We start from the raw sequence: 11,354 nt of genomic DNA on the forward strand, positions 1-11,354 counted from the left end.
TGCCTGATCATGGCATTGATACCAGCTTTTACCAAAGGCTCACTTAAGACTGGCGTGATCAAGTTGGCCACCGGCTCACCCGCAGTTTGAGCCAAACTCCTAAAATTATCTATAGCCGCATCCAGTTTGGGTTCTTTTGCGTGGCTGTTCCGACCTAGCCTTGCGTGCCACCAGCAGGTCGCTTTGCATCTTTGTTACCAACGGCAGACCTCCTGATATATACGCATTCTTTACGATGACCCTCTCTTGGTTGCGGATAGCAACTCAACACAAAGTTTCTGATATCCACTTCAATGTCCTTGAGATCCGCCATGACTTTGTTACCGAACTCCAGATGCCTGATCATGGCATTGATACCCGCTTTTATCAAAGGCTCACTTAAGACTGGCGCGATCAAGTTGGCCACCGGCTCACCCGTAGTTTGAGCCAAACTCCTAAAATTATCTATAACCGCATCCATTTTGGGTTTTTCTTGCTTGGGCGACTTCCCTATAAAACTCAAAACCTCAGTGCGGAGCTTCTTTGCTAGAGCCTCTTCCGCACTGGTGGTTTTAGCAGTAACCGCGCTTCCTTTCACCTCATTCATCGTAGCTCTTGAGGCTGGTTCTGCCAACAGGCTCCAGTCCTTGATGCCTTTGACCGTGGTACTGCCTTTCAATTACCCCGTCCATACATTAATAACTGCGGCCTTAAAAGCATTCATCTTGAATTCTTTCAAGTACTTCATCTTAAGTGATGGATCTCCTACTATCCCTTCTGCAAGGATTTTGAGCTGGGAAGCTGGATCCACTATTAACACCTTCAATGTCTTTGCTTCTAACAGCAAATAGGCCAATGTCCAGTCAATCGATACTCTATCCACTGGAAACGACGTACGCAGTTTGCTAGACAGTTCCTCACTGAAGTATTGGTATACAATACCATCCAAATCAGTACGACAACTAACATTGTCTTCCTTGTCCTAGGTGGTCCAACCTATGTCATTTTTAAGAGCCAGTCTCATCGGATTCCAATGCAAATGCTCCCATACGTCCTTTCGCAGCATCTGAAATCGACATGCTGCCCTAAGTACACTATTTGGTCCTTAAGCTACGAGTGTCGTGAGTAGTTGTAGTGCGCTTATTTGGAGTAAATTAGTGTACAACCTTTGTCGGAGGAAAACTGCTATATCTTAGCAGCAAAAACCTCTTTTATTGTTTGTTTACTACTCAAGTTGCAGACCCTCGAATATGGATTCTTCTATTCCCTTGGCTATAATATTTATACCATTGCCCAAGTATCAATTATCTATGCTCACCAATAAGTACAGCATGGTTCATGGGAATTGCCTTCTTTTTGCCCCAAAAAACCTCATTTTTATTCACCGATTGCAAAATCACCTTCTATTTTTACCATTTTGAAAATCACCTTCTTTTTTTACCATTTTGAAAATCACCTTCTTTTTTTACCATTCTCAAAATCACCTTTTTTTTAACCATTTTTTTTTGTGTTGTTGGCAGGTGGGGCTCTGAGCCCTTGCCAGCTAGCCCAGCTAGCCCAGCAGCCCAGCCAGCGAGCCGAGACCTGAGAGCTGGACGATCGATGTCGACTAAATGATTTATATATTTTATTTATTTTTTGTTCATCAATAAACAAAATGCTCGAGGTATACCAAACTGTGTCCGACAAGCTCCTTTCAAAGATCTTGCGTTCTACACCTGACGGTCGTAATATTATTTGCCGCAAAGCGTTCACGAATGATCAAGTTGAAAATCTCATCCGCACCGGCAACAAGTTCGTCGTGAACTGCGTCAACGACAAAGTGTGTGGTTTTGCATCTGTAGAATCTGACGACGGGCTTGCGATAATCAACCTTATATGCACAGAAATACGAGGTGGCAAGGCGATAATTGACTTTGTAGTCAGTGCATGTAAGATGCTGAACGTTGAAGAGCTCATGCTATATTCTCTCAATGACGAGCTTATTCCGTTCTATGAATCCAACGGATTTGTAAGCTCACCATATGACCGGCGCGAAATGACCATGATTTTCTAATAACTCTACATATTTTTCACGTATAAGAAAAATAGAAGATGGCGGCCTTGATCATCTTTGCTATAATAATTTTGCTCCTCGTGGTGGTTGGGGCAGTCGTTGCGCTCGTATATTTTACGTCCACCACTGACGACACGACCACAACCGAAACAACGACACGGGCAGCACCAACACGGCCGCAGACTCTACTACTACTACTACTGGAGCACTGACTAACCGATCATGTACTACTACTACTAGTGGTGGTGGCGGCAATCGTCGAAAGCCGCGCCTTGGGCTCGGTGTGTACGTTGGACAAGAGGCCAAGGGACTGGATGTGGGCTTTGAGTGGAGATACTACACCATGGCCGAGCTCAGCAGCCCCACGACCAGGGGCGAGTACAACTGGACGACCCTGGAAAAGGATCTGGCCGGCGCCAAGTCCCGTGGCCGGCCAATGGTCGTGCGGATCCAGGACCAGAGTGGCACCAACTCTGGGGACGACCAAAAGTCTTTACTGCCCCCGTACGTGAGCCAGCCGAACAAGGTGCTGTTCGGCAGCTCAAAGTTTGTGGGTGTGGACTGGTCGTCCGCGGACGTGCAGCAGTTTGAGCTCGACTTTTTCACGGCGTTCGCGGCCAAGTTCGATAAGGACACGCGAATAACGTACCTGCAAGCGGGCTGGGGGTTCTGGAGCGAGAGCCACCTGTACCACGACGGCACCGACTATATCAAGCACGGGGTCAACTATCCTTCGAAAGAGTACCAGGCCAAGTTTGTGGACCACCTGGCCGGCCTGTTCAAGTGTCTGACGTTTTCGTTCAGCATTGACGGCGCGCTCAGCGGACTGCCTCTGGACGATTTGAGGTACGGGGTCTTTAACGACTCGTTGATGGCCAAGGGTAGTAGTAGCCAGGACACTTACTATGAGCAGCTCAACTTTGCAGAGCGCAACAAGACCCGGCCCAGCGGCGACGAGTTCCCGGACTCGATCAAGACGCCGTTTGGGGATGCGGCGCTCCTGGAACGAGTCAAAAAGTACAATGTGCAGTACGTGTTTGCGAATCAGCAGCGCGAGGACTCGAATTGGGACCAGGCCGTGGCGGTGGTGATGCAGACGTGAAAAGGAAAAGATATATATATATATATATATATATATATATATATATAATAAATAAAAAACTGTAATTAAAATATGAGTGTAAAAACATTTGCCCTTGTCATTGTTGGACTGCTGGTCCTAGGAACACTTTTTGTTGTTGGTATGAGATCCTACGTGCTGACGACCACGACGACTGCGCAAGCCGAATATATAGAAAACTTGAAGAAATCGCCCGAATCATAACCGATTTTTATACCTGATTTATGAACCTGTTTTTATATACCCGATTTTTATACCTGATTTATGAACCTGTTTTTATATACCCGATTTTTATACCTGATTTATGGACCTGTTTTTATATACCCGATTTTTATACCTGATTTATGGACCTGATTTTATATAGTATGGCACATCCCCCAGAAACACTCCGAGAGCGTCAGAGCACACTTTCCAGTCCTGTGTGCTTTCGGGAAGGATAAACATTTTCTGCAGCATGTCAAACGGGAGTGGCTCCCGGACTCGGCACTGTACTGCCTGCACGTCGCCAAAAGGTCCATTTTCCTCCCGTTATAAAAGGTCCCGTACTGATTCAGCCCGTACATATAAGCATTGAGTTGCCTTGCCGAGTTGGTCGAGAACACACCAATGGTCTCCAGACGCTTGTACTCTTCGCGAAACTGCGTAGATATCCGGCAGCACGTCGGTTCTGCGAGTACCACTGCAATGAAACAGAGGCCGAGATCGGGTACGTGGTCCAGCATCTTCAGCCAATCGGACGTGCGCAGACGCGTTAGCTTGTATCAGTACAGGTAGCTGGGATTGTTGGTTGATCTTGTCAGCCGCCCCAGCTGCAGAAAGATACGCATGTTGTCGGCGTCAGCAAGTCTGAACATGCACGCAAGGAAATCGTGTGGTGCTGCAATGATTGTCTCCCAGGCTAACCCCACCAGCTCGTTCATCTCGGGACCGGCCAGATTTGTGTTCCACAACTCGACAAGCATCGCGTACTCCTCAAACAACAGCATAGACTCACGTACAAGTGTGTCGAATTCCCGTGCTGTGTTCACCGCCAGTATACTATGGTACAGGTATGGGATGCCTGTGGTGGTGGTGTTGGGGGACATCTTCAATTAGTATAAGTAGGGGCCAAATGCACCGCGAACGACCTTGACCGTCCGACTGCTGACCGTCGTCTCGACAATTCCGTTCCGGGCATTTGCCAACGGTCCGTGACGCATCTGGGAGACGAACTGGGGGCACAGGAACTTTGTGTTGTAGCTGTCCGGCAAGTACTGCTTGAGAACATTGACGCTCGCGACGTGCATGGCAATCAGGGAATTGTGGGACTCGCTGGCGTAGAACCCGCGTGCCCGAGCGGCGAAAAAGAAGGCAAACTCTCGTCGCGCATACAGGTCAGCGAAGGAGGGTAGGTTTTCTGGAATTTCTGGAAGGCCACGAAGGGAGATCAAAGTGTCCAGGATATTGATGGCTTCGTTGGTGCGAGCCAAGTCTAGTGCACTAAGAATGTGTACTCGCAAGTTCATATTTTGAGACTGAAATTTGGTATTATATACAATAACAATTTATATATGTATACTGGACAACAAGAGTAGTGAGTGCATGAGAAGGGGGTGATCGATGAACGGTGCTTAGGAAGCGTTATAGTGCCATGGGAGAGGGGGGGATATCCGTGTATATAAGGATGTCGATTTTTCCCTTTCATATCACAATTCAACAACAACGACAACAACAACAACTCCCAACAAATCAAAAAAAAATCATGAACAACAATATGTTATCCGATGCCGTGTTCGAAAGCAACGTTGAGCTGGTCAAGGAGCTTTTGAAAAACAAGAACTTGACGTTTGATCCGCGCGTGTTTACAATAGCCATCACTCTGGGGAATCTGGCCATTGTGAAGCTGCTGCTGCAGGATGGACGTGTGAACCCCACGGCCATCCACTTTGACATGGCCTGTAGCCAAGGGCGGCTGGGTATGGTGCGACTCTTGCTGCAAGATCCGCGGATCGATCCAACGGCACTTGGTGGCTCAGCGTTCATTTTTGCTGTGCGCAAGAGAAACAGAAACGTGGTTAGGGTGCTGCTTCAAGACGGCCGAATTAATCCGGGGGTAAACATCGATGCTGCCATTGCTTATGTGGTCAAACACAACTGCGTAAAGATGGCCAAGTTGCTGCTCCAGGATCACCGCGTGGGGGTTAGTCGCGTTGTGGGACGTGGACGCGAACATCTGATATCTCAGGAAATGTGGAAAATCATCAACACACGTCCGGAAATGGCCAGGCTTCCGGGGATCTTTGTACCCGGCTTTTCTCCTAAAACATACAAGGACACTGTGTGTATGGAGAAGTACCTTGAAACTGCACTCGAGACACTTTCAACGTACACTAGATCGGATGCCTTGATCTTTATTCAAGAGCGCTGTGAGCAGCTAGACTTGTACGGAGCACGCTACTTGGGAGTGTCGCCGGGTACGCGTGAGTCTCGGGAAATGGTGGCCCGGGGCGTTGCACTTGGTCTGTTTAACCACGGCGCGACAAACAGCATTGCCGGTCACACTGTTCACAGATACAATACACTGTCGTGTGTGTTGATCGATCATATACTTGATCAAAAATAAAGATCTGATTCTATATACCCGATTTAATAAACCCGATTTACATACCTGATTTAATAAACCCGATTTATATACCTGATTTTACATACCTGATTTAATAAACCCGATTTACATTCCTGATTTTACGAACCTAACTCTATATACCCAATTTATATACCCGATTTAATAAATAAATATGACTGAATACACAATAAAATGGGGCGACGATGCATTTGCGACGTTTGAACAATACAAAATCCGGGTGATGGGGCAGGACAATCGTGACACTGGACACAAGACCACCAAGCACTGGACAGTAGTCAAGGATGCCAAATACGGCAACGTGCTCCGCAACGATATCCACGGTGAAGACCGCGACGGCTGCGAAGATCCCTCGGATCCTACTGATGTGCGTAACCGCAACGAAATTACATGGTGGACTGATGATGTCGAAACCAAAATGATGCGGGCGGCGTACGGCGATACGCGCTCGTACAGATGGAACCTCAAGGTGCCGAACGGCACACAGAGTTCTGAGCAGAAATCGTTCTATGTGTTGGGGCAGATAAAAACTCGGGAGGGGGGCGACCGGTCCCCGGTGATGTCGTTGGAGTTGCGCCACGAGGAGCTGATTGTGTCGGCCGGTATACGTCCCAAGCAGCCATTTGACGAGGATATCGCGCTGGTCGCGCTGTCGCAGATATGGGACAAGTGGGTTGAAGTGACCATTGTGATTTACTTTCACGAAAACGACGGCTATATGAAATTTCGCATTGCGGACGCCGGCACTGGTGCTAATCTCGGCGAAAAAGAACTCGGAAACATTGACTCGTGGCAGAGTGGCGACCTTCCAGCCCGAATATGCCGGACGGACGACGAGCATGTTTATAGGAGATATTCACGCATACGACTACGATGTACTTTTGACTCCCCCCAAAAGTGCCAGTGTCGCATCCGCCGTAATATGGACATATGGCCGAGGATAAGTGTTTGTACCTGGAGTGTACCACTTTTTTATCTATTTATTTTTTGTTTATTTGTTTTCTGTTTATTTTTTGAAAACAATCGTGAAGTAGTTTCAGTCTGCAGGTGATAATGCTGACCCCCGACTTTTCAACGGCGGGTAAAAAGTCTGCAAAAGCAGCGTTTCGCTGTACGATAATTTCTCGGCCCTGATTCTCACAGAGATTACGTGCATCAAAGTACAAAACGTCGCTGGGTATATAGAATCGGGGCACGGTATCGCCACTCGAGTAAATCCCCACATCGGTGGTGCAGGGTGTGAACCTGTAGTTCACGAGCACACCAACGTGTGTGGGATCAATTGCATTCGTTGTGCTATAAAATATCCAGTCCAATTTCCACCGCCACTGCCAAGGCTGCTTGGTGCGGACCAGTTGGTCGGTGTTTGCGATGTACGTCATTACGCATTCCCTGGAGCCGATTTCAGCCTGTTCGGCAGCGTCTTCAGCGTCTGGCATAGCGTGTCCATCTGAACACTGTTCTCTACATAGTCGTGGTAGTACACCTCAATATCCAACGACATATATGCAGTGTTCGACCCTAGTTTATCGAGTACGGCGGAATACAGATTTGAAAATTTCCCCATTTTTATTTATTGTGGTTCAATAGTGTCCAGCATGGGATCGCACCACCGCCTATTTTTTCAACCTTTGATATCGCTGTCCAGTAAATATCTTTCAAGGTCCCTTTCACGACTGTTGTATCCCACTGCGTGGCACGCTGTACATTGCCTCCTCGCTGCCACACTAAAATAAATAAATGTTTTGTCTTTTTTCAAGGCATAAATGACGGCCGAAATAATAGCGGTAGGGGTGGGGATATTCCTGATTCTGGTGTTTGTGCTGGTATTTCTGGGTTTCTATTTTGGGGGGGGAGGGGGATCCAGCTCCAGCAGCGCCACTACCGTTGTTGTCCCCAGTGTTATTATTGGTGGTACTAATACAACAGCTACAACCAAAGATGATGGTACGGCCACAAACACCACGACTACGACTGAGGAGGATACGGCTAGCTCGTGCTGTCGGCCTCCGATACGTCTGAGGCCAGTGTCAAGGCGGCCGTGGAGAGAGCCGGTATGCGAATCGAGGACTACAAACAGACGCACGACTTTGATCACTATGCGAGTGTGCTGGACTCGCACCTCAACGAACAAGTGATGGAATTTACGCTGCACACCAACGACTCCAACGGCGCCGTAGACTCTCAGAGGCCGCGCAACGAGCTCACGGGACCGCCCGACGGGCCCAGCGCCACGTCGCTCAAGGTCAACGATCGCACATTCAGTACACGTTTGCGCTCAAGATCGTGTCTCCCATGGACACCGAGGGCAGCTCGCTGCACCTTTACCAGGTGTTTAACAACGGGCCGATCGCTGTGCTGACGGTCAACATGAACATGGTGGCGCAGTTCCACTCTCCCGGGACGTGTTCGACAACATTGATTTGTTCAAAGTCAAGGAACACTTTGACAAGTGGTACATGTACACGATTACGGCAAGGTTCAGCAAGACGGCTCCATCGCTGGAATTCTCTGTAAAGTCTCTAGGTCACTCGGGAGCGGACCCACTGGCGGCCGTTAAGCCGCCGCTCAAAAAGGACATGGCCATTGCCAGCGGCAGCTACCTGAAGCCCAAGGTTGGGCTGTACTTTGTGAGAGACACGGGGCCGAAAGAGACGTTTACAACACGAGTATCCAGATTCAGATGCCGTTTGCTAGACTAAAGATCCATTTTTACTTGTGGTGGTCGTCGCCTAGGCGGCGACACACGCCCCACCTTGTTCATAATCAGTTCATCGTACTCGTTCGACAATATACCAAGCGCCACGCGGCAACTGAATGTCCGACATTTCACACCCACTCTGTCGAGAATAACAGGCGCCAGACGCCTATTTTGTAGTACCATCACAAGTTCGTCTATATGCTGGAGAGACGCTGCATTTGTTCTCTGTACACTCTCCCCCAGAACGTGTGTACCGTATGAGTCAAATACCCGCGCCTTTTCGCGGACTACTAGGAACAGGTTCTGTTTGAGCTCGGCAAACGTCTTGTTGTATTTGCTGTCGCCGCCACATTTGTCTATAAAGTGCGCAATAACCGACGCCAAATCTATAAATTTGGCTGGGAACATCCCTTTGTTTTCAAGCATTTCCCAGCGATAATCGACCAAGAACTCCCCATACGCTGGATTGATGGAAAAGTAAGGGTTACGCATCAACATGGCAACCATGGGAAAATGGTAATTAATTTCGGCAGAATTCATCGACCACTCGTACATTTGGGGATCAATGTCTGAAAACTGCAGCATAACCATCTCTACATAGTCAGGGTCATTAGTCCGCACCGCTTTGTACAAGGCTAGCTTCGGGTTGAGGTACGGAACTACAAGTTTTGCCATTTCGGGCGTTGAATGTTTAAACACTTTCCGCAATTTGTCGTATAGTTGAATGTGTGGTCCCATTGCCCGTGCAAAGTCGATGTCCGACTGTTCAATTGCCATTTTAACTAGTCGCTGTGCATAATTCACTTCGGGCAGATTGCGCAAGATGCAGGGTATCATGTCCAGGCGCGTGTGCACGTTGTTGAACGTTATGCTCTCAGTCTCCACATTTGGATGACGCAAGAACGTGTCCAGGATCTCAATCGTTCCGTACTGGTAGATGTCTTGTTTCAACTCCATACTGGAGTACTCGAACAAGAGCGTATCTCGCAACCTCTGCGGAGTGGCGTCATCCCCCTCTAACGCGGGAGGTGGACCTAACTTTGCGGCCTCGTCTTGCCCGACGAGATGAACAACCATAGTCATTGCGGCGTGTTCATGTGCAACCTTTGCCAGTATTGAACGATCATAGACACTGTCAAAGTTGGGATGATTCAGGAAACATTGCATCCTTTTCACGTTCAAGGTTTTGGCCACGGAATTCACGGCTGCACGGACGCGACGGTCATCCAAGTCGAGAAAGTTCATGATTGTGGAAAGCATTTCAACATCAACATTATCTACAACTTATTCGAGCTGATCCTTATAATTTATTCCTCGCAAATTCAACAGTAAACGCACTATCACTGGTGCGTATCGCTTTTTGCTTTTCAGAAATTTCCGCAGAAGACGCGCGATGTCCACATTGAAAATTTTAGGGGGGAAAGCCTCTACAATATCCCATCTGTTCCGTTCGATTGCCACCTCCAATATATCAGACGAATCCGTTGTAATGTTTTTCAAAGCAATACCTAGTACTCTGTTCGAAACTGATGGGAATTTTGTCAAATGTTGGTTTTAGTTCCGTGTGTATGTATGTGTGTATGTGTGTGTATGTTTAAGTGTTATTTATCTATAAACAAAAAAAGTAAAACCCCTTTCTTTATTATTAAACAATGACACTATACACCCGCTGGGCAAGTGGGTCAACAAACAGACAACCGGGGTTCTTGACCTGGAGACCGTAGAGTTGCCGGCGTCGATCAGTCAGCTTGTGCACCTTGGCCTGGCAACTCTTAATTGACTCCAACAAACCGCTTCTTCTCACACCGCGGCTGGACTCTGCGGCGGCAGAACTGCGTGGTCTTGCGGTGAAATGTGTTTGCATTTGCGGGCCCAAACTGGCTCTTTGGTCCAACGTACGGATGCAGGATAAACCCAGACTCGGCCATTCCAGACAGCGTTTTCAGCTGCGTCTGCGTCAGGCTGCCGCTTGGATTGTGCGTCCCCACCACGTAGCGTTCCTGCACATGGCCTCGCGTGTATTTAAACTTGCCCTTGCCTTTCGCCGCCGGGTTAATGCTCATCTCAAAGTGCACCACCCCAGCGGCCCAGCACACAATGTCGCCGGGCTCGGGGATTACAATGGCATCCACGGCCTCCAGCTCATCCACTATGGCGTCAGGGTTCGACAGTGAGGTAAAGCCTGCCGTGGACTTGTCCCGGTACATGGCTGAGATGTCTGGCTGGTGCGTGGCCCGTCCAAACACCAGGCGTACATTGCCCTTCCTGTATCCAATGACCATGGCCTGCACACGATTAAATGATTCCGAGGTGGTATAGTCGTCGACGTGAGGCACGGTCATGGCACCCCGAAAGGTCTTGAACGAATTCTGAGACATCATATCGCTCACATTTTTCGTGACCTGGAACAGGATGGCCGTGGCCAGTTCGCTGTCTGGATGGTCCATCACCGCCAGATTAGCCAGACCCAGGGGCAAACACGGTTGGCTCGGCGTCTAGCTCTTGCAGTTTGGTTGCATGATAGTCCGCCTTGGCTTCTGGCTGCGCATACAGAAATCCAAATCACTTGTTGCCGACAACTCCCGTGGGCCACAGCACCTTCTGCTGAGCCCCATGTACATCGTAGATGGTCTTGGCCGCATCAACCTTTGCCCCATGGGCTGCCGTATCAATGCTCGGCTTAATGTCGCGCTCCCATGCGCGGTACGCTGCCGCTTGCCCGGCCGCACAAGCTGCGCGTGTAATACACCCTCGGATAATCAGCACGCCATTGTCCTTGAGCGCCTGGCGCGCCATCTGAACCGCCTCCGTACACGAGTCTCCCGTAAATTGGTCCCTCGTAGTAGGGGGGGGGGGGGGGGGGGGGTCGGTACGGTCC

General features: G+C 48.9%; 8 protein-coding genes across 8 annotated transcripts; 3 read left to right on the plus strand and 5 right to left on the minus strand.

Annotated features, from left to right (window-relative positions):
* Positions 1-154: 154 nt before the first annotated feature.
* Positions 155-586, minus strand: SARC_03791 (hypothetical protein; the record flags this gene model as incomplete). The annotated part of the gene is made up of 1 exon (XM_014302398.1): positions 155-586. One exon carries the CDS (start codon positions 584-586, stop codon positions 155-157), a length of 432 nt encoding a protein of 143 aa, XP_014157873.1.
* Positions 587-2,378: 1,792 nt separating this feature from the next.
* Positions 2,379-3,137, plus strand: SARC_03792 (hypothetical protein; the record flags this gene model as incomplete). The annotated part of the gene is made up of 1 exon (XM_014302399.1): positions 2,379-3,137. The coding sequence occupies one exon, from the start codon at positions 2,379-2,381 to the stop codon at positions 3,135-3,137; it is 759 nt and encodes a 252-aa protein (XP_014157874.1).
* A 779-nt stretch (positions 3,138-3,916) lies between these two features.
* SARC_03793 (hypothetical protein) lies at positions 3,917-4,660 on the minus strand (the record flags this gene model as incomplete). Its single annotated transcript, XM_014302400.1, has 2 exons — positions 3,917-4,240; positions 4,283-4,660. The coding sequence occupies 2 exons, from the start codon at positions 4,658-4,660 to the stop codon at positions 3,917-3,919; spliced, it is 702 nt and encodes a 233-aa protein (XP_014157875.1).
* A 236-nt stretch (positions 4,661-4,896) lies between these two features.
* On the plus strand, positions 4,897-5,757 carry SARC_03794 (hypothetical protein; the record flags this gene model as incomplete). Its single annotated transcript, XM_014302401.1, has 1 exon — positions 4,897-5,757. One exon carries the CDS (start codon positions 4,897-4,899, stop codon positions 5,755-5,757), a length of 861 nt encoding a protein of 286 aa, XP_014157876.1.
* Positions 5,758-5,929: 172 nt separating this feature from the next.
* On the plus strand, positions 5,930-6,860 carry SARC_03795 (hypothetical protein; the record flags this gene model as incomplete). The annotated part of the gene is made up of 2 exons (XM_014302402.1): positions 5,930-6,616; positions 6,810-6,860. 2 exons carry the CDS (start codon positions 5,930-5,932, stop codon positions 6,858-6,860), a joined length of 738 nt encoding a protein of 245 aa, XP_014157877.1.
* A 1,613-nt stretch (positions 6,861-8,473) lies between these two features.
* SARC_03796 (hypothetical protein) lies at positions 8,474-9,559 on the minus strand (the record flags this gene model as incomplete). The annotated part of the gene is made up of 1 exon (XM_014302403.1): positions 8,474-9,559. One exon carries the CDS (start codon positions 9,557-9,559, stop codon positions 8,474-8,476), a length of 1,086 nt encoding a protein of 361 aa, XP_014157878.1.
* Positions 9,560-10,248: 689 nt separating this feature from the next.
* SARC_03797 (hypothetical protein) lies at positions 10,249-10,923 on the minus strand (the record flags this gene model as incomplete). The annotated part of the gene is made up of 1 exon (XM_014302404.1): positions 10,249-10,923. The coding sequence occupies one exon, from the start codon at positions 10,921-10,923 to the stop codon at positions 10,249-10,251; it is 675 nt and encodes a 224-aa protein (XP_014157879.1).
* A 10-nt stretch (positions 10,924-10,933) lies between these two features.
* On the minus strand, positions 10,934-11,272 carry SARC_03798 (hypothetical protein; the record flags this gene model as incomplete). Its single annotated transcript, XM_014302405.1, has 2 exons — positions 10,934-11,017; positions 11,075-11,272. The coding sequence occupies 2 exons, from the start codon at positions 11,270-11,272 to the stop codon at positions 10,934-10,936; spliced, it is 282 nt and encodes a 93-aa protein (XP_014157880.1).
* Positions 11,273-11,354: the final 82 nt, after the last annotated feature.

The sequence above is a fragment of the Sphaeroforma arctica genome (genome assembly GCF_001186125.1).
Source record: "Sphaeroforma arctica JP610 unplaced genomic scaffold supercont1.201, whole genome shotgun sequence".
Classification (NCBI taxonomy): Eukaryota; class Ichthyosporea; order Ichthyophonida; genus Sphaeroforma; species Sphaeroforma arctica.